At 31.0% G+C, this 24,270-nt stretch overlaps 1 protein-coding gene across 3 annotated transcripts in view; it reads left to right on the plus strand.

Moving 5' to 3' along the window:
* LOC127725782 (uncharacterized) overlaps nucleotides 1-21,633 on the plus strand; it is a 116,160-nt gene extending 94,527 nt beyond the window's left edge. For all 3 annotated transcript variants that reach the window (XM_052233057.1, XM_052233055.1, XM_052233056.1), the window contains exons 2-5: nucleotides 4,690-5,004; nucleotides 7,076-7,191; nucleotides 14,894-15,074; nucleotides 20,416-21,633. In XM_052233057.1, the coding sequence (XP_052089017.1) occupies nucleotides 4,690-5,004; nucleotides 7,076-7,191; nucleotides 14,894-15,074; nucleotides 20,416-20,651 (848 nt within the window). In that variant the 3' untranslated portion in view covers nucleotides 20,652-21,633. The remainder of the gene's footprint in view (nucleotides 1-4,689; nucleotides 5,005-7,075; nucleotides 7,192-14,893; nucleotides 15,075-20,415) is intronic.
* The last annotated feature ends 2,637 nt before the right edge of the window (nucleotides 21,634-24,270 follow it).

A 24,270-nucleotide genomic window follows, 5' to 3' on the forward strand; every position in this document is an offset into this window, starting at 1 on the left:
ATATATTGGATATAACATTAGACAGATTCAAGATATCATTGATTTTGCAGAAAAATTCAACATAGAGGGAGCTTTACCTTTCTTAGATTTTTCAAAAGCGTTTGATTCTTTAGAGTGGAATTTCATGTTTTTAGCTTTACAAAAATTTGGATTCAAAAGTTCAATGTTGAAATGGATTAAAGTTCTATATACTGATATTAAAAGCTCAGTTATAAACAATGGTTGGATTTCAAAACCTATAAGCATTTTTCGTGGGATTAGGCAAGGGTGCCCATGCAGTGCGATAATTTTTGTAATTGCTGTTGAAATTTTAGCATGTAGGATCAGACAAGACCACGACCTCAAAGGCTTTGAAATTAAACTTGATGGCAAAACTCACACATTAAAGATTAGTCAACTAGCAGATGATACAACTCTTTTTCTTAGAACAAAACAAGATATTTCAAAAGCTCTTAATATGATTGAAACATTTGGAACATTGCCAGGGTTGAAACTAAACAGAGCTAAAACTGAGGGTGTTTGGCTTGGGAAACAAAAAAACTGCAAAGATAAACATGAAAATATTAACTGGACAAATATACCTGTAAAAAGCCTAGGTATATATTTTGGTCATAATAAAAAAGAGTTTCAAAGATTAAATGCTGAAAAACTTTTAGAAAAATCAGCAAAAATTATTCTTAATTGGAAAAAGAGAAACTTAACCATGATAGGAAAGATCACAGTTACTAAATCATTAATTATTCCTAATATTACATTTTTAGCATCTGTCACGACCATAGATAAAGAGTATTTAAACCAGTTTAAAAAAATGATATATGAATTTTTATGGAATAACAAAACAGAAAAGGTTAAACGTTCTGTACTAAGTTATGACAAATTAAATGATTAATTTAGAGAAATACATAGAAACAATAAAAATAGGTTGGATTAAAAGACTAAATGCAGAGCAATTTTTAAACTGGACTGTAATACCAAAATTTTATTTAAACAAATTCGGAAACAATCTTCTTATATTGCAAATGAATCTGGATAGTGTAAATTCAACACCAGATATAAAAAAAACTACCGGAGTTTTATCTTGATATAATCAAAGTTTGGATTAAGAATAAAAATAATAATAAAAATAATAAATACCCAAAAAACTACAGACTAATCCGCCAACAAGTTATTTGGGGAAATCAGTGGATAAAATTTCAGGAAAAAACATTATTATTCCAAAACTGGATAGATAGCAACATAGTATACATAAATGATATCATTGATGAATCTGGAAATATAACAGAAAGATTTATTAGACAAAAGCTTAAAAAAAAGACAAACTGGATTACTGAATTTTTAAAATTAAAAAAAGCTTTACCAAAAGAATGGGTTAATATATTAGCTGAAAACTGTTCAAGAACAACTAATGTACTAACAGATAATGTTTTGAATATTTATGACAAAGATAACTTGAAACAAAATATAAATAAATTAGAAACAAGTAAAATTTACAAAATATTATTAGAACAAGATAAAGAAATACCAATTGGCTTTTACAAATGGAAGAGACTACTAAATTTTGAGAACATAGAAAATAACGCTCAAAATATACTAAAATTTGTTCATAATTATTTGAAAGAAAATAAATTAAAAATGTTCAGATGGAAACTCTTACATTTTATTCTTCCAAACAAAGTTTTATTAAAACAATGGAAAATATGCCCAAACTCAGACTGTAATCACTGTAATATTACAGAATATTATGAACATTTTTTTATTACATGCCACTTTCTTGATAAATTTTGGAAAGAAATATTTAATCTGTTAGAAAAAGTTAAACTTGGAAAACACATTTTAACACTAAAAATTTTTATTTGGGGTTACAAAATAAGTGATATAGAATACTATGATATTAATTTTTTTCTTACAGTGATTATGTTTTCAATTCACAAAATACACTATCTGTCAGAGTTTAGAACTAAGAATATTAATGTATTTTCTGTTTTTAAAACTGAGCTTAGAAATAGGCTCATTCTACAAAACAAATATTTTAACCATGAAAGAAAAGGTATATTAGAAAAAATATTTAGGTGTATTTGAATTGTATGAACTGATAACATGGTTAGTAATGTTATCTTTGTGTATTAATTAATTTATTATCTAATTTTGTATTCATATAATTATGATGCATGATAGACATTGCAATATTTATATAATCTGGTACGATGTATATACATTACAAAAAAACACAGCACAATTGTTTTTCGATTACCGTATGACTATTAATCCTTCAAATTATAACTGTCTTACCTGAATAATGATGTAAAAAAAAGCTAATTACAATCTTTTTCGATATTGATTAAAATAAACCGTTATCCGGAAACACATTGAAACTGGTAATAGGTTATAAATCATCCCAAACTCGGATGAACTATGAAATTCCGAAAATAACGCCAGATGATATAAGTACTTTATTAAAATATAATAGCATTATTTATCTATTGATGTTATATTAATATTTGTAAACGACTAACAATATGCAGTTTATCTACCTGAAGAATCCCTGAACTTCTGGTACTAATGAAACAGGGACCTTCACTGAGATAGCTGTGTCAGTGGAGTAATTGTTAACAGCGTGTGCAATACTGTTGTTGAATAAAAAAAAAAAGATTTTAGTTTGGGTCAACTAAATGTTTACGATATATTTGGTTTACAGTTTGATTTAGAAGAAACACCGACATAGCTAGATAATACTATTAATTATCGAATTACTACCACATTTTATATTAATTAGTATTGTAATTTTCATTGTTATTAATAAATGTTATATGAGTATTTTAAACCAAATCTTGAATTCTATCCTAATTCTATCCTATTTTGGGGAAATTTCAGAAATTCAAATGTGACGTCACCTTTTTTTTTTGCGTTGATCTCGTTGGCTAACTCGGCTGTGAATGTTTATGTGCTGGTTTCTGTTGTTTTATGTATCCGTTTTATTCTGTAGTTAGTCACCACTTCGGTGTTATCATGTATATCTATTATATAGTCATTTTTTTTATAAATTTACTGTTTGCAAAAGTATGAATTATTCTAAATACTAAGGATTTTCTTATCCCAGACATATAACCTTAGCCGTATTTGGCACAACTTTTTGGAGCTTTTGGTCCTCTATGCTCTTCGGCTTTGTACTTGTTTTGGCTTTCGAACTTTTTTTATCTGAGCGTCACTGGTTAGTCTTGTGTGGACGAAACGCGCGTCTTGCGTATTTAATTTTAAACCTGGTACCTTTTGTTAGCTATAATTCGTATGTTTTTCTGTCCTATATGTTCTCCCATTTATTTGTATTGTAGTCCTGTCATGTAATGTTGTCATTTTAATGTTATATTTAACATTGCCATAAAAGCGGTAGGTTTGGCTAGCCACAAAACCAGGTTCAACCCACCATTTTTTTCTTAAAATGTCCTGTACCAAGTCAGGAAAATGGCCATTGTTACATTACAGTTCGTTTCTGTATGTGTTACATTTTAATGTTGTGTTTCTGTTGTGTCGTAGTTCTCCTCTTATATTTAATGTGTTTCACTCAGTTTTAGTTTGTAACCCGGATTTGTTTTTTCTCAATCGATTTATGAATTTCGGACAGCGGTATATTACTGTTGCCTTTATTCATCCAAAGTATTTTGACTGTATGTCAAATGTCTAAGAGCTGAAGATTTGTCAAATCGATGAATTGTCCTAAAGAGTTAACTTTTGAATTCGTCAATTTGTTTTGTTCATTCAATTTTTTAAACCAAATTCATAAATCTTAAAAGATTTTTTTTATCAAAGTGGTCCATATAACTTGGTATAGTCAACCTTTAGCCAAATATTGTTCATAAAATACCATCCTTACATCTTGTACAAGAAAAACAGCCAATAAACAACATTGTTTTCTTATTTAGGTGAAATGGGTATGGAGTAGGTCTAAGTAAAATTATTTTTCAGTTAGCTTAAATATAGTCTAGTATTCAAAAGAAACGATGCAAAGTAATCGTTTTGAATATAAATTAAAATTGCATACACGATAATAGGCGTAGAAATAACTTAGCTTATCTAATGACTACGGAGTGTGCGATATTTTCTATTCTCAATTCCATTGTTTTCATTTTTTTTTTCTCACCAAAAATTGTAATGTCAGTGCTTGTCATCTCTGTTGAAATTATTGTCAATGATGATTTACATTTCTCTTATAAACACTCATATGTTAATTCATATTGACGTTATAAACAACAAAAGGACTAGATTACATTTTTATTGCAAATCAAACATGGCTGTGAATATATATTTTAAATGATCACACAATATTTGGTCATTTTGTATGAATATGGTGAATTAATGCCTTAGCTTGGCCTCGGTTATATTAACTCATAAAACATTATCAAGTATTGTTTACCTCTATATACTCAATGCATATGAAAAGACGAAAAACATACGAAAAAGCGGGCGCCTAAGAACATTCTTTAAAATAATAACGAAATCGTACAGAACTGCAACAAACAAACAAAACACATTACACCAAAGAAAACAAAACAAAATTTCGCACTCAAATCAAAGGGAAATGAAAAAAAAAACAACATAAAATAAACATACACAAAAAACAAGCAGAATTTTTTTTCGTGAATTTTTATGAAATCACTATTCCTAGATTTAGATATTATTGATTTATTTTCACAGCCGAATGGAAGATCGTTAATCCACCGATAGTATTTGGACAAACGGCTAGGTTGTCGTGCCTAGTGGAATTAAAAACAAACAACTACAGTACTCCAACATGGACAGGTGGAGCAAATTACTCAACTATTGCCTTCCATGGCAGTACTGCGGATAAGAAAAAATACAGAGTAACCAACATACATAGAAACGATCGGTTTGAGTCCGTTTTGGAAATATTTAACTTCAGAGAAAGCGATGTAAACTGTGACTATTCTTGCTCATTTGGATTTCATGAAAACAGAAAACGTCTAAGATTGACAGAAGAACATTTTGTCTGTGAGTATTAATATATAGTTATATTGTTTACAGTTCTGATCATGGTAATTTAAAGGTACACTCTGAAAAAATGTTGTGTCTTAAGAGTTTCGAATATCCTTACATTAAGGTGCATGACAGTCACAAACCATTTTTGATATTCCGGACCTTATGGGAAAAAGTCAAATAACAAAAATATCGAACTCCAAGGAAAATTCAAAACGGAAAGTCCTTTATCAAATGGCAAAATCAAAAGCTCAAACACACCAAACGAATGGAAGACAACTGTCATATTCCTGACTTGATTCGACATTTCCTTATGTAGGAAATGATGGAATCTAGGATGCATCTTCCGGAATTCTCCCAGTTTTAAACGATAACAATATAATAATGAATATTATACTGGTCATTGTCAATTTATATTTTTCTATCGATTTTTACCTTTGGTGCTACAATTGTTTGCAGTTCATTATGCTCATAGAATATAAAGTAGTATTTACAGTCATATGAAACGAGTTTCTTGAAATTATAATGTTTAGGAAATTATTGAACCAATGCAGGTATATATGCCATTAAAAGTCTACTATGGACATTTTTTTTAAATCTTTTATAACGAATCCCTAACGTATAATCAAAAAAAATTCATTCAGTGAAACCGATGAGCTTTTTGAATATATAATGTGTCAAAGTATTTTGATACAATATATGAAAGCTGGATCCAAAACTAATTTTAAAAATATATATTCAATTCAATTTGTGTCTGGTTTACTTGTGAATCTAAATACGATTTATTAGCCATGAGACTTCTTTCTTCAATTCAGGTATAAATTGATGTGTGAGGGTGCTTTCAAAATGTTGCTTAATATAATTTGTTTATACTAAGTAAATATTACATTATAAGTATGATAAGATATTATGCGCGTGATTAACACTTTTGAAACCAAACAAACTCAATAAAATACACTCATCTTAAAATCAAACATTAATAGTGACCGATGTCCTTTTTTAAAAATTTTTAGAATCTCACATTAATAATTCATACCAAAATTTTATATATAAACGGATAGGCTTTTTTTTCTCCTTTCTGGTATTTTTCCGTTGGCTTCTTCTTATGGAATTAACATTTCTCAGTTGGCTCGAAATGCGCCGGAATCCAATGAACGTAATAATATCATATTTTTTTACAGCATGGATACATATATCATTAATTGGTGAACACTTTTCATACAAGTGAGAGGTTTCGCTAGTTATAAAACCAGGTTTAATCCACCATTTTCTACATAAGGAAATGCCGGTAACAAGTCAGGAATATGACAGTTGTTCTCCATTCGTTTGATGTTTTTGAGCTTTTGATTCTGCCATTTGTTAAGGGACTTTCCATTTTGAATTTTTCTTAGAGTACGATATTTCTATCATTTCACTTTTTACTGACCTTTATCACAAATAAAGGGATTTATTGTGGCATGATTTCAAATACACGCTTAATAGACTTATTGATAAGGGTACATATACTGTTTTATTTGTTTAATGACTGAGACTGAATATGTTTTGGATAAGCATCACGATGATATGCTAATGCATAGTTTAAAGAATAATTTTTTTCTCGTTTTTTGTATAGACATTTCCAGTAATTGCACAAGGTCGAGTCTCCCTGATTGCTAATGACGTTGGTGTCTTTAAAAATCGTCTATGTCCGAAATATTTAAATACAGGATTTTTAACATTTTAGTTGAATAATTTCATCTCAGACTACTTCTGGTTTTCCATTTTAATTTTGCATGCAAATGTACTGGACAAAATAAGCTTGTTTATCGTTTTAGCAAGCAATATTCTGTTAAGCTATAAGCTATTCCGACAAAAGAAATATTTGTGTACATATCCTGACGAATGTAAAGATTAACAATGCAGTGTTTCTTTATATAAAATAATATATAAACTATATATATCTTTATCTTCGCAGATGTATTGCACTTATGATTATTTTTATGAGTTGCTCATTTCATAGTGAACGATTTGAAGTTAATTTAATTTAGAAGATAAGATGAAAGAATGAATAAAGAAATATGAGATAGATATTTTGTTTTATTTCCAGTTCCTATAGAGCCAAAAACCACGACTGTTCTTTCAACAATGCGGAATGGACATCTTGATATCATTTTAGAATTGAGAAAGGTGTACCCTGTTCCTAAATGCCAAGTACTCTTGAACGTATGTTTATTGATATTCTATTAGATAAGCAATTACGTTCATTCATCGTAAAGTGTGTACACGATGATTGCAGTGACTTGTAGACACAAGCTAGGTTTTGCTCTTATGAGTTGATCGCTATTTCGAACTACTGGTTAACTATTAAAATGTAAATATCATGACGAAAACAGGATGAAACATTTGATTAATATATCTGTTTCTTATGCGAGGTTTCAAAACTTTACTCAAACATTTCCTGGGGTTTTATAAACGGCAAAACAATGTTTTTGTGCTATAGATAATGCATATTTTTCAAGGTTTTTCCTGTCGTATAACACACTGATGGGTATCAGGATTGATCAAATTAAAGACCGACCATCTTTCTTTTAGGCAATTCCTACACCCAAAGGTGTGCAATACGACAAGAAAACCCTGAAAATATGGATTATCTGACTTGTATACCGTCAAAAAATATTATTTTAATTTGTATCCTATTGTATCGATCACATTAAATGCATGTAGGTTTAAATCACTGTATCATCACCACCGGATATGGGTACCCTTGACCTGGTTCTCTGTTGATTGTTTTAGAAAAACTACATTACTGTACATATTCCAACATATAGGTACCCAGGTAGCTATACGCTGGTATTTGTACAGTAATGTTGATTTTCTTAGACAATGAACAGAGAACCAGGCCAAGGGTACCTATATCCGGTGGTGATGATACACAGTGTAAATACGCCCTACGGCTAATTTATAATGTGAAACAAACCCGGAAATGAACTAGATATAAACTTTAGACACCACTGTCAAGTTACAATAAAAATGTTACTGTAATTGCATGACGCAAGAAATAAATGGATTGTTACATTGTATAAAAAATACAAGTCACTTTGCCAGTAATTTATTATGTTTACTTTATAAAATGGGGATGCTATGTTTTTTCTTTTGTTTCAAAACAATTTTACCGTGGAAAAACAGATTATTTTTTCAACAATTTTAAACGAAGTATTAAGAATAATTGTTTTTCCTCTTTTGTCTGGCAACACAATTGTTTCTTTAAAAATAAAAAATTGAGAATCAGGATAAAATAATATTGCCTCTTCTTTTTCATTTTTAAGTACGTGATTGTTCTTCTATAGAAAATGAGAAAAAAAAAAATGGTCATTTGATAGAATAAAACGTATATGTAAACGTAAAAAATCAAGAACTGGCATGACGAGAGCACAAAATCGAAATGTACATGTAACATGAAAAACGGACATCCATAGGTCAATGTACGATTTCCAGGACAGTGGGAATCAATGATATTCTATACTTTTGTTTTTAATAATCCTACACACGAAAGTGGTAAAGTTGGGCTGATTTAAAAGTGTTTTGGATTAATATATATTTTCATAAATTGCCCCTTTATTGTAGCGGCATTAACAAAAAGTATATTAATTTGTTTCGAAAGTTAAAATGTGCGTTAACGACGTTTTCTGGTATGTGTTGTTAATGCGAAAAGGATTGTGTCTGCCTAAAACCTATTAAAGATGGAAAATTGAAAAGTTAACCCCAATTGACAACAACACACAATAACTATCAAACTGATTATTGTTTAAGTAAACTGTAGGTTGCATTAAGTCAGGGTAAAATATTTCATTTGAAATTTGGTGTAGTCCATGTTGTTTTTTCAAAAGAAAGACCTATCGTTTTGAAAGGAAATATCTCCGTATAGATATATAAATATCAAGAAGGATGTATTTACTCACAAAGCATTTAAAACTATTACTGTTTTTGTTACATTGTCAAATTGTCCATTATCTATTAGCATAGTTTTAAGTTGATAACACTTTTGATGTTTACAAAAAACAAAAGTAACTCCGTAAATATTGAATCGCACATGTATCATGTCACTGCTATTGACGTCAGTTGTTATACTTTGAAATTGACCCATACGTTTTCTTGTCATGAAATTTAAACAGTATAGGGGAAAATCGCCTAATTGCGGACAGCGCCGATATGCGGACGGAAAACGAATATCTCACTTTTCAATAAAATTATGAAAAATTGAAATAAAATAGATATAAAAAATCAGGTGTTTTGTTTACTATTGAATCTCTTTTTTGTTGCAATAAAGTTATTATGTCTATTGCTTACGATTTACTTTTATGTCATGTGATTGAAATTGCATGCTATAAATAGCTTATGTCAACAAGTTTGAAAACCGGAAAATTTTGAAAAAGGTCCAAAGTCAGCGTGTCACATTCAATACACAGTTGCTAATGTAAGAATGGCAATTTATGTGTTGAAAAGCGATAGGCATTGCGTAATTTATGCAAGGAAACATTTCTTTTAATTATTTTTACTGATTTGTCTAAATTTTGATTACAAAACAGGAATAAGCAAGTGTCCGCATTTTCACCACCGAAAAAAATATGATAGCCGAAATGCGGACACAAGATATTTTGAACAACTAACACGTGCAGTGGTGCATATATCAATACCATGATGACGGAAATAAACAAAACTCTCTTATAATCTAGCATTATTAGTTTCAATCCGATACATTTATATCAATAAAGTTTTGATTTGGATTTATTTGATTTGCTTTCATTTTGCATATTACGAACATAATGCGTTTACAAGTCTGATTTCCACTCCAGTTGGCAACTTGCACACATCTTCAATAGGTCAAAAACTGTAAACGTCATCCCCGGGATGGCAAGCCAATCTATTTCTCTTTCTTTACAGAATGTCTACATGTTTAGGACATTTTGCGAAAGCAAATGGAATGAAATAAAATGTACAGAAAACATTGGTGAATTTTGGAAACTGGAACTTTTATGCTAACTACCATTCTTGTGAAAAACCATTGGTATCAGAATGATTATGCACCGACTATTCTTCCTTTTCTGAGTATGTGTGTGTTGTTGTTTTTTTATGCGGGGGATTGTTTTTCTTCTTCTCATGCACAACCATGAACATTACTTTTTTAATCTTAGTGTGGTATTTTTTTTCGTCCTTAATTTTGAATGTAAATTCATTAGTTTTTTTCTCTTTTTTCTGAAACAAAGTATTTTTTTCCTTTCCAATTTTTTTTTTTTTAACCAATTCATTTTGTTTTTAAAAACGGCCCAACTTACACATACACAATAATTGACGGTAGTTTATATATCAACTTCGTCCTTTTTTTAAGATCGCAATGAAAATGTGCATATAATATATGTATCATGCAGGAAATTAATTTTTAAAATGTGGTCAAACTTTGCTCGAAGCGGAAAGAAGCAACAGCTTTATATGGATTGAAATTAAAATAATTGTTATAATTTACACAACGTTATTTTTTCCGATATAAACATTCAAAGTTTATTATTTTTTTTTTTTGGATTTACAAAATTTTTTATTTAAAGACCACATTGTGACTTCGAGATTAAGTACAAACATGAATGCGCTTTTCCTGTTCTTTCTCCTGCTGTTAGTTTAACTCAGTTATTTTGTGTCATGAATTGGTATTGGTGTCATCTCGTATGTTTTTAAATATGAAGAAAAGGGGATCCGGTTGTATGTCAATGAGACACCAACAAACGACAAAAAAATTAAAAAACGGGCAACATTCATTCTTCAACAATAAAATACGTTACAAGAAAATAAGTTTTGTAATTAAAAAAGACTCCAATTCGTGAGATACACGAATGATATATCGACGAGTACAGCAATTTAGTTTATCACTAACTATCGTTGGTCAAGAGACATAAAAGCATTATACAGAAGTCTTTAAATTAATTATATATACATAAAGATATATATAATGGCAGTCATCAGGGTTTAAGAACATTTGTTGTTCTGTCAACGTATATTTGTTCCGCCTAACAGAAGTTCCACTGGAATCTTTGTTATAAACAATGTCATAATAAATATTCCTGTTGGAACAAATATTCTATACCATTTATTCCGTTAGGAACATATACTGTAATATTTATTCCTGTGGAAATAATATTCCAGAACATTTTTTCCTTTTGGAACTTATATTATAAAGGAACTTCTATTCCGTGACAGTTCGACCTGTTAGTCAAATGCGTTTTGTTAAAATATACTTTTTCTCTTTTTTGATCTTTTGGAAAATGTTGTTTGTGCTGTATTTTGACCCCTCTAACAAGAAATTTGTTTTGCATGCACACGTATAAAAATTGCGGTTTTTATCCAACGCAACCATAGGTTTGAACGTTGTTTTCAATTTAGACTTGTTTATATTTTTTCGTTTGGGATTGTATTAAATTTGCCTTCGGGTTTATATGATCCGTTCATCCTATTTTGACTCCTCAAAATTCAAGAGTCTATCCTAAATTGAGGTAAATTATGTGGCCTTCCAATAACCGTTTCGATTCCTAACATCACTGAAGAGACATTAATTGTCGAAATCCGGATATGGTGTACAAAAACTCTTTGCACCTTTGTTTGTGGTATACCATCTCTGTCGCAAGTTTATTGTTTTCTGTTTGGTATTAAATTTATAGTTAAGATCCATTTATTACACCTTTTGATCCGTTTATTTGGCAATCGCCAATGGCAGTCAGCAAGGTTTAAGAACATTTGTTGTTCGACCTGTTAGGCAAATGCGTTTTGTTAAAATATACTTTTTCACTTTTTTGATATTTTGGAAAATGTTGTTTGTGCTGTATTTAGACCCCTCTAACAAGAAATTTGTTTTGCATGCACACGTATAAAAATTGCGGTTTTTATCCAACGCAACCATAGGTTTGAACGTTGTTTTCAATTTAGACTTGTTTATATTTTTTCGTTTGGGCTTGTATTATATTTGCCTGCGGGTTTATATGATCCGTTCATCCTATGTTGACTCCTCAAAATTCAAGAGTCTATCCTAAATTGAGGTAAATTATGTGGCCTTCCAATAACCGTTTCGATTCCTAACATCACTGAAGAGACATTAATTGTCGAAATCCGGATATGGTGTACAAAAAATCTTTGCACCTTTGTTTGCGGTATACCATCTCTGCCGCAAGTTTATTGTTTTCTGTTTGGTATTAAATTTATAGTTAAGATCCATTTATTACACCTTTTAATCCGTTTATTTGGCAATCGCCAATGGCAGTCAGCAAGGTTTAAGAACATTTGTTGTTCGACCTGTAAGGCAAATGCGTTTTGTTAAAATATACTTTTTCACTTTTTTGATATTTTGGAAAATGTTGTTTGTGCTGTATTTAGACCCCTCTAACAAGAAATTTGTTTTGCATGCACACGTATAAAAATTGCGGTTTTTATCCAACGCAACCATAGGTTTGAACGTTGTTTTCAATTTAGACTTGTTTATATTTTTTCGTTTGGGCTTGTATTATATTTGCCTGCGGGTTTATATGATCCGTTCATCCTATGTTGACTCCTCAAAATTCAAGAGTCTATCCTAAATTGAGGTAAATTATGTGGCCTTCCAATAACCGTTTCGATTCCTAACATCACTGAAGAGACATTAATTGTCGAAATCCGGATATGGTGTACAAAAAATCTTTGCACCTTTGTTTGCGGTATACCATCTCTGCCGCAAGTTTATTGTTTTCTGTTTGGTATTAAATTTATAGTTAAGATCCATTTATTACATATTGTGATCCGTTTATTTGGCAATCGCCAATGGCTGTCAGCAGGGTTTAAGAACATTTGTTGTTCGACCTGTAAGGCAAATGCGTTTTGTTAAAATATACTTTTTCACTTTTTTGATATTTTGGAAAATGTTGTTTGTGCTGTATTTAGACCCCTCTAACAAGAAATTTGTTTTGCATGCACACGTATAAAAATTGCGGTTTTTATCCAACGCAACCATAGGTTTGAACGTTGTTTTCAATTTAGACTTGTTTATATTTTTTCGTTTGGGCTTGTATTATATTTGCCTGCGGGTTTATATGATCCGTTCATCCTATGTTGACTCCTCAAAATTCAAGAGTCTATCCTAAATTGAAGTAAATTATGTGGCCTTCCAATAACCGTTTCGATTCCTAACATCACTGAAGAGACATTAATTGTCGAAATCCGGATATGGTGTACAAAAAATCTTTGAACCTTTGTTTGCGGTATACCATCTCTGCCGCAAGTTTATTGTTTTCTGGTTGGTATTAAATTTGGCAGTCAGCAGGGTTTTAGAACTTTTGTTGTTCGACCTGTAAGGCAAATGCGTTTTGTTAAAATATAATTTTTCACTTTTTTGATATTTTGGAAAATGTTGTTTGTGCTGTATTTAGACCCCTCTAACAAGAAATTTGTTTTGCATGCACACGTATAAAAATTGCGGTTTTTATCCAACGCAACCATAGGTTTGAACGTTGTTTTCAATTTAGACTTGGTTGTACATATAGATATATACATAAATAGATGCAATTGAGTTGTGTAGTACAGGAATATCAAAGGTAAACTAATCATATGAGTTCTCTGTATGACTAAATGATTCAAACGATAATCCATGTGAAAAATATCCAGTTAAAAAAATGATATTTTTTTCATCGTCCGGAACTCTTTTCACAAACAAATCCTATGCATTGAAAAAATGGTAGGTTACTCTTAAATTATCACAACGAGGGAGTATTTTTTCTCTTAAGATATTTTGTGAAATAACCCCATCGACTTAAAGTTTTTACAATGAAAATCCAAATATGTAAATGTATTTTTCGATTATTTATTGATATAAGTTCTGAATATTTATTATTCTCTAAAATGAAACTGTTGTGTGTGCTGATATAAAGAATATTTCAAACAAATTCCTTTAAAGTTTAGTGAAAAGAGTTTCATTTTAGGTATCGAAAAGTGTACCAAGTGATTATTTAAATCCCCACTAGAAGGCCTCTTACAGACTGAGTGAGCGAAAAATCTTTGTTATCGATAGCCGATGATTCAGTATTATGAACAACAAATGTACTACGGTTGTCCACACTGTTACGGGAATACCTTTATAAATAATTTAGAAGAATATTTAAAAAAAGTACGCAGGTAAACTAAACTATGGAAACAATCTTCTGAAAATCAAGACACTAGAATTTCAGTCATATGTATATTCTAAATCATTATTTGGTTCGAAATAATAAATGATGTGTAGTTTGCTATAGAAAAATATTGAACAAGAATTAATAAGATAGCGTCAATCTGTATAGTATGTTATTTTGTCGGTGTGTATTAAATTTTGCATATGTTGATATCCCTGTTATAATATATTTTAGTGTTTTGATTCTAGCTTGTATGTAATGGTGGCAAAAAAATATAACAAAAATACCGAACTCCAAGGCAAATTCAACAAGGGAAGTCTATAAAAACCGACAAAATCAAACGTTATCAAGTAACGGAACAAGTGGAAAACATAATCCTGATTTGGTACAGGTATTTTCCGAAGAAAGTGGTGGGTTAAACCTGGTTTTATAGCTAGCTAAACCTTGGTAAAGTCGCTAATCTCAGTTAGTTATTTTGAATTTGTATAGTATTGAGAGATTGAAAGCAGGATGGATAATTTTGTTTTTTTAAGATATTATTTCAACCACTAAATTAATTTTCGGGTACTACTGTGTTGGGCTGCTTTGAAACTGTTGTATATCCTACAAGTACATCTCAATTTATTCATGTGGTATACTAACGAAATAGAGCTAAAATAACAATAATCACTTATGCAAAATGCATGGTCGGAATACGAAAAAAAAAATTATATAATACATTTATGAATTATGACTGTTCATTATTTTCACAGGAAGAAGAGGTAACAAATCGTGTGAAAACTCACGTACGAATGAATGGGATTTTTTACTCTATGAACGAAACTCTTCATCATTTTGGGAATCATGAGGCCTGTAGTGTACTCCTAACAATATCTTGTAATATGGGAGTTAAAAATTTTAGTGTATACAAGAAGGCACTTAACACATGCACAGGTATATGATATTAATAATTTGACAAAGGAGGAGATATAAAAAGTAAAATAACAAAAATACCGAACTTTAAGAAACATTCAAAACGGAAAGTCGCTTGTCAAATGGCAAATCAAAAGCTCAAACACATCAAACGAATGGAAAACAACTGTCATATTCCTGACTTGGTACTGGCATTTCCTTATGTAGAAAATGGTGGATTAAACCTGGTTTAATAGCTAGCTGAACCTCTCACTTGTATGAAAGTCGCATAAAATTCCATTATATTGACAACAATGTGTGAACAAAGCAAACAGACATTATAGGTAAACATGTAAAAAATTGGGGTACAACAGTCAAAAGTAAAATAACAAAAAAACCGAACTCCAAGGAAATTTCAAAACGGAAAGTCCCTTATCAAATGGCAAAATCAAAAGCTCAAACACATCAAACGAATGGAGAACACTGTCATATTCCTGATTTGGTACAGGCATTTTATTATGTTGAAAATGGTGGACTAAACCTGGTTTTATAGCTAGCTTAACCTCTCACTTGTATGACAGTCGCATAAAACACCATTATTTTCACTGTGTGAACAAAACAAACAGACATAATAGGTAAAAAAAATGTCAAAAATAAGGGTACAGCAGTCAACATTGAGTCAACGTTGTGTTATAATCTTAATCACTATAAAAACAAACAGATATGTCAAGAAAAACAAAATGGCATATAGACAAAGCACATAAGCAAAAATGAGAGACAAGAATACAAAAAAATTACCGTAGCACAATAGCACAATGGCACGATGTATAAGTACCGAGCCACGCCAAAATAATATTACCAAAAATGGGCTTAGCAGTAAAGGTTGATAATATACAAAGACATATAAAAGAACACTGTTGCACGTAATTAAGATGATAGACAACGTCAGTACCTAGAATCTATACTTCAAGACCATCATGTATTATTTGTGATGTTGATACGGAATATTTATCAAGAAGGTCTTGGTATCTTCCGATGAACTTTTTAGAAAATTGACGAGAGCCTCTTTGATATAACCCTGGTTTATCAACTTTCTGTTCAGACACTGGTGACGTTTTATAAAGTCTGAGTAGCAGCGGCAAGCTCTTGAATACGGAAGGAGTTGGGAAATGTGTATCTCATATGTAGGTGAAGTTGGTATATTGCTACTAACGTGGGGGAAAGTGATAATTTCAAAATTAAAATCGTCTCATTTGTCATATATATACGATACCAGCCTGTATTTGGCCTCTCAGATTTTAATTTGATACATAAATGAAAGAGTTAATATTATCTGGACACTTTAGTGCAAAATGATCACTATGACGTCTATATATGTCAAAATTATTGACCCATAGGTTTTGGACAAAATAGATATGAGCCAAGATATAACCCAAGAAGATATTAAACAAACATTGATATCTTTGTAAAATATATTGTGTAGTCAATTATGTTTTTGGTTAAGCCGTGGCTCATGTATAAATATTAATGACAAGCTAATAGGACAAAAAAGGGCATTCTCATACCTTCTCCTTTCGCAAATGCACTATTTGATCACAAATAAGTTTTGATATTATCAGATTATTATATGGCATTTTCATATCAGATGTATTACCAGCCGAAGGTTCAATATCAGCCCAAGAGCCGAAGGCTCGATGGTTGATATTAACCGAGGGCTGATAATACATCTGATATGAAAAATGACTTTTTATGATCTTTTTATCATATGCTTCAACAATGGAGAAAAATAACAGTTTAATATATTGATCCTTTTAAGTGGTTCATACATGTAAGTAGAAGTTCAAAAAGTGAAAAGTTTACGGACGACGGACGCCAAATGTAATACACCCGGTATGAAATCTTTCTATCATATGCCTCAACAGTGGAGAAAAGCAACAGTATAATATATTTTTTATCATATACTTAGAGTAAATAACTTATTAATTTTTACATAATGATAATAGCATTAAATTTACGTGAATTCCATATTTTTCCGAAATGGTGCTTAGCGGGCTGAAATGAAAAAAATATCAACTGCTTCCGGCTATTATCGTATGCCTTAGGTCATGATATCAGCCCAAGAACCGCAGGTATATGATAAACAGTTTTATCGCGTAATATAACTAATTCCATACAGAAAGGAGATTTTGTTGTATATTGAAGTGTTTGGTGACAAAAACCAGTTTAGAAACAAATGTTCCCCCATTAAAAATGTTAACATTTTACTTCCACTTAGAAGTAGACATACTGCATTTCAATCAGATAAATTGACGAGTAATTGTTGCATTGCACCTTTCAAACCCGTTTTAAGTACAGATATTCTACATTAAAGTACTTTGTTAAAACTACAACCTCTTGAATAGGTTCCTGTATCGCTGACATCGCTTCCTATAATAACAAAAGAGTTTGACAAAAATAACGACGACAATACAAGAATTATAAGTAGATAGTAGACTACAATTATACTCATAGAAAACGTGTTAATAAGTACCACAAAGAATCCCAGACTGATAGAAATAAATAGCAAAACAACTCCTATAAATTAGAAAAACAGGAGGGACACCAGATGTTACGGGACGTTACGCATATCCTAATTCAGTTGTATTCCTAAATACAGACTCAGAAGATTAAAAGACCGGTGTTCATGTGTATACCTAACTCCTTTTATTCATTTTGAGTGTGAAGACTATTTCAATTGCAATTGGGGTTAGTAACCCTATTTCAAACAAAATATGTTAAATTTATTTTACCATAATTTCGAAGAAAATTTTTTCCTTCTTGACTTTGAAGAATTGTTTCAATATATTTTGTCCCAAATGTGTTTAGTAACCCTAATTGCCATTCATAATTGCGTTAAATGATATCTAAAGAATAATGAATTCTTGAAAGCTTCATAGCATTAAAATATAACAGGATTTTTCTGAAATTTTTAACTGACTAGTATGACATAAAGTTCAACTTTCTATTTTTAGTAAAGCTTGCAGTCATCTTTCATCAGTGTCGGAGTCAACAACCTTATTCATTTAATTGTATTGAAAATGAATAATTCCCTAAAAATTATAGCAACTGTCCCTTAAATTTCCTTTCGTATGTAAGGATGACTGCATTAATGATGACAGTTTGGTTATTGACCATAAATCTTGATGAGGCTCATAAATGTATCATTTACTGAAAGTTTGGTAATTATGGGTCCTTTATTGGTTTGTGGGGGGAATTTTTTCATTGACTTTTCATAAACATTTAATTTGAAAGCATTTTCAAAATTGATAAATTTTGTTGCATTTTTTAAGTAAAGCTGAATGTGTGATACTTGGAGAAATTAAGGTCTCCAATCATAATTCTACAAAGAGGTTATGAATCTTATATTTTAAAATTCTTTTGTCTCTCAAACAAATTTACAATTTAGTAGCCTGATAAATCTATCTACAACCTTGCACAATTTAGAGCAGAAACTCATCCCGGAATCATGAATTTTACTCTAAAATTATAATTTGATGTAGGTTATTCACCTTCTTGCGCAGTAGAACTTCTTTGCGGCAATGAAGCACAATAAAGAGTCAACAATTACCGTTTTCTAATCCATATTGATTTAAAGATAATATTTGCACTTCAACGAACCAATAGTTGTACCAGTTTACTAATCAACAAGGGAAATAACTTGTAATATTAAATTCAGATTTGGACCTTTGGATGTCAATTTCAAGAAAAGACTATGCGGTATGGGTTTGGCTCATTGTTGAAGGCAGCACGGTGACCTATAGTTGTTAAATTCTATGTCATTTGGTCTTTTGTGGAAAGTTGTCTCATTGGCAATCATACCACATCTTCTTATTTTTATACAGACACAGTTGCTAATGTTTTCCTGTGTTATTAGGTTACTATGTCATTTATATATACACCACATATTCATATGTTTACGAGTTTTTTCTTCAATAATGTTCACCAAAATATGTGAATGAAAATTAGAATGTAGTACATAGTTCACCATAATCGTCAGTAAGTAGGCAAGTAAAACTTTTTATTCGGTATATTGATCAACAGCTCTGGTGACCTTTTCTCCGAATATAAAAAAAATATATATACAGTAACAAATAAAACAAAGCATGTAGCGTGCAAATACATATTTATGAAAACAGCATAACGTTTACTCTAGCATAAAAAAAGCTAATACGATGACCATATATGCAGCACTAAGACATACTATAAAACAGATGATAATTTGAAAAATAATTTGAAACTAAAATATGGTCAGTATTGATATGAAGTAAAATTATCCATATTTGTTTTTATAATTACTAACAAGTAAAATTTAAATTGTAATGCAAGCTATTTATAATGCATAAAATGCATAAAGATTGTCTTGATGTATCTCATGTGTAGGTTTGGAAACTTTGTGTTCGTAACAAGAGTTTTGGAGGACGATAAAAAGTTGTCAAACTAAAGGGCAAAAATTTAAACTAATCAAAATGAAGGTATGGAAAATTGTCAGGTTGCTTAGACTGGTTAAATGTGATCCAATTCTCTTGAGAACATCCAGCTGGTGTGGTGCCTTTCTACACAAATTACTGATATGTGAATCAAATTTAAGTTGGTAATCGATATCAGTTCTAAGTAACTTGACAGTTTCTTCATATGGCAAAATAAATCGCTGTATTTGGATTGATGTATTTTTTGCAAATGTTTTTTTTCCTTCACCAATAGACTAAAATTTATCAAGATTTGCCTGCATCTTATTTTCTTTGAACCACTCAGTAATTGAAATTCATATTGTAATGTTGATATTAGACGGTCATAAACAGGACTGCTGAAAGACAGGGCATTATCGTCAGCATAATTGTACAAGTTACTAGTACCATGTGTAACATAATTAAAAAGATATCTTTTAAGATTACATTAAATTAAGTTCCTTATGTCGTAACTACAATACCCTTCCCTTTTCACGAATGTGACCTACCGAATTAGACTATTTACCGGATTTGTAATAACATAAGCAATACGACGGGTGCCACATGTGGAGCAGGATCTGCTTACCCTTCCGGAGCACCTGAGATCACCCCCAGTTTTTGGTGGGGTTCCTGTTGCTTAGTCTTTAGTTTTCTATGTTGTGTCATCTGTACTATTATTTGTCTGTTTGTCTTTTTATTTTTGGCCATGGCGTTGTCAGTTTGTTTTCGATCTGTGAGTTTGACTGTCCCTCTTTTTTAAAGGGCCCAAATATAGAGCCTTTAGGTACACCCTCTTGGGTGGTAGCGATTGAATTATCGAAATACTGATTTGGCAAACATGTTCAATTTAACTGTACATGTATATGTATGTAAGAAATTTTGAATTGATATGATTTCAGGAGTAACAGTGACAGCAAACAAGGAACACCCTAGATCTACTGACTCCAACGTTTATGGTGGAAGCATTGCTGTCGTTATACTTTTCTTGATTTGCGCAGTGGCTCTTGTTGCTATTTCAAAGTATAGCAAACTGAAAGAAATTTTATGCTGTAGATTGTCTTGGAGGGAAGAAAATATTGAAAGAGAAATTCCATTAATGGTCCAAGCGTCTAAGCAAAATAGCAGTTCAAATTGAAATGACGTATAACATATAGTGGAATAAATACTGGCAATAGAGACCATTTATTGCCAACATCTTTATACTGAAATACTGGCAATAGAGACCATTTATTGGTATCATCGTCATAATGAAAAACTTGCAAAAGAGATCCTTTATTGGAAATATCTCTATAACAAAATATTGACAATGGAAATCATTTTAACGGCAACATCTCTATAATGAAAATATTGTAATAGACATTCTTTAATGCCAACTCCTCTATAATAAAATACTGGCAAAAGAGATCTTTTATTGTCAACATATTTATAATAAAACACTGACAATAGGAATCCTTATTGCAAACATCTAAATAAAAAGGTGACAATAGAGATCCTTAATTGCAAGCATCTCTTAAATTATAATTACAATACTGACTATATATACCTTTAATTAACACCATCTCCATACTAAAATACTGGTTAAAAAGAGAATGTCTTCTCATTTTTTATAAACTTGTAGTTTTGAGGGCTGCTGTAATGGCATCTCTGTCATCATAGACTTAGTAAAAATATTTCACAAATGGATAAAAGACAGCACGGCTTTTAACTGTAAAAATAGCTTCAAAAATATTGTGATGGGCTATACTCAACCCTCGGTGTCAAACAAATATGGATTCTTTAAGATCTACTATAAAAACCTCAAACACAATCATTACAATTTTGCAATAATATCAAAACTGTAGATGTTCCTATACTTTAAATTACTTTTTATGATAATCAATTGAAAGATCGACTACATACGTTTAGTATTCTCATTTAATGGTACTTTTCCTTCAAAATTGAATTTTTGTAGGTACAAATTTCTTGTTTTGGGTCTCCAAAAATTTTACTTCGCGAAGACTTGCACTGATTCCTACAACAAATACTCCGAAGACGATATAATTAAAATGCTTCATTTTTTATCGACAACATATTTGGCGTGTGTGGTGGTTTATTTCAATAAAAAGTATTACAATGTGTACTTATTATGCACTTCTACTAGACCGATTTGTTTTATACTCATATATGAAGTAGAATTCATAAAAAAATCGTCTCAGCGACAAACAGACAAAAATCTTGACAAATTGTTTCATTTCATGTTCAGATATATGGGAGATTTCTTGTTGCTCAATAACACATATCTTTGCAAGTGTTTGCATATTATATTTCCGAGCTAACTTGATATTAAAGATACAACTGAAATGAGAAAGACAGCTTTCTTGATATTTGATATATTTCATATCTTGATATTTTCTTTATATTAAGACGACTTCAAACTATGATTTATGACAAACGTGAACAATTCAGTTTCCCCATTGTGAACTTCCCACTTTTCAGTTGTAGTATACCCTCTTCTCCATGGTATGTCGTTCATATATTTCAATTGGTACGTTACACGAGAACATGTTAACATTGTACGCACTTTATGAATAAGAATGTGCCCATAATGTAAAACACTGCTCCAACAAGGTTATGATAGAGAACGACTGAAATCGACACTACATGCGTTTTACGGTCACCATCAGATATAAGTAGTCTGATACGATGTTTTCATGTCCTAACTAATGTGAGGTATGTTTTTGCGATCGTAAATCTTCAAATATGAGAATAGTCATCTTATCTATACATTTACCGATCGGGACATTTTGACGGAATCGGAATTCATAAAGCGGTTGTAAGATGCATAGCTAGGGTGGGGAGTGACCCTTACCGATGCACCCAGTCTCTTTCCTGTCGGTTTTCAGGCGATTCCTTCAGTAGTTGTCACTTGATTTTTATATTTAAAATGGATTTACAAGATTTCAAAACATAGTGTAACTATTGTTGCCTTTTTTTTTATAAATATGGTATTACAAAAACACGATTAATAATTGTTTACAACTTTTGTAAATGTGCTTTCTACATAAGAAAATGCCTGTACCAAGTCAGGAATATGACAGTTGTTATCCATTCTTTGACGTGTATGAGCTTTTAATTTTGACATTTGAATAGGGACTTTCCGTTTTGAATTTTCCTCGCTTTTCGGTATTTTTGTTATTTTACTTTTTTCTCATAACAACGAGATTAACATCATCATTGTGATACAATATATACAGGATGAACCAGTGTTATTTATATGTTTATATATAAGTAGGAACCGGTAAAAACTGCTCACTGTTGTCATAATTCTTTCAATTGACAATTTTACAAATAACGGAAAAGGGCTGTCATATTGATAAACCAAAATTTATTTGTACGGACAGTTTAGATGGCACGGTAGTATTTCCATAGGGATAATGATAGCCTTTTTAGAATTTTCACCACTTTCTAACACTGCCCAAAATTCTACATGCACAGTTAACTGACGTACTTTCATTATAATATTCAAAAATGAATTTGAATATGTATCATGACCGTTTACTTTTTCTGCTATATTTATAAACCTAATGCCTCTAGTGCTGTTAGGTCTTTTATCATGCAGTGATAACAAAATTTAAAAAAATTGTCAAAAATTCATTTTCACCTGTATGTAAAATTATTTCATATTTTTCTACACCTGATTCATTCCTCAGTTTTGGAAAGTATGTTCAGTAGATACTGTATTTTTTGTCGAATCACAATGGCCAGATACAATGACTTAAGTAGGGTACACAAAAGAGCAACATAAATTCCGGAATGTAAATACTACCGTGCCACCTTAACAAAGACATCACAAACTTGAAACCAGTCATGACACCTATGATGGATAGACTTCTTACTTGGAAACATTTTACAATAAAGAATACTAGTCTGCACTTATTTTTTACCAAAAAAAAATAAAAGATTATACCCCTACCCCAGCTGGCAGATTTTCACTTTTTTCATCTTACCACTTTTAAGGAGTGAACAAAAGCCAAATATATAATGTTTCAAATCATGGTGATGCAGGAGGAATTATTGGACTGCTAACTCTATTTCTAGTTAATCTGACTGAAAGAAACAGTATACGTACCAAATCATAAAAACAAATATCAAAGTCATTCCACATTTTACAGCATGCCTTACATTCTTTTAAGCATTTCCAGATTATGTTGGCAACATAACAAGATTCTTTAGATGGCAGTGAACTATTATTCTAAAAATCTGTTTGACAATACATGTACTAGAATATATCTCTAAGTTGGCTGTTTGTCTCTTTCTCATGTATGCATTAAGTTGAATTATGTCCCCTTACATAATCGATTTACCTTTTTTGTGCTTTTCAGTGTCAGCAAATTAAAATAATTCATGACATTTGCATAGAAAATGACTAATCTATCTAATATATCTGACATACAATCATAATCACATTCTTTGTCCAAAACAATTGTCTTGTCAATGTAAAGAAACTCCTAATGCTAACTCTATTTCAGATATATATGGGGCTAATTGAAAAAGTAAGAACCCTTTAACCACTTACTGGTCCCAAAAAAGCTCATACTGGTGTCATGTTTCCACAGAACTACAAATTAAACCTGAAGAAAAGTAATATAGTTGTACTTGTGTGGAAACAAATACATTGACTTAAGTAGGGTACACAAAAGAGCAACCTAAATTCCGGAATGTAAATACTACAGTGCCACCCTTTCTTCATAGCAACAACAATGAAATCTCAATCA

This window comes from Mytilus californianus, unplaced genomic scaffold (assembly GCF_021869535.1).
Source record: "Mytilus californianus isolate M0D057914Y unplaced genomic scaffold, xbMytCali1.0.p SCAF_15, whole genome shotgun sequence".
Lineage (NCBI taxonomy): Eukaryota > Metazoa > Mollusca > Bivalvia > Mytilida > Mytilidae > Mytilus > Mytilus californianus.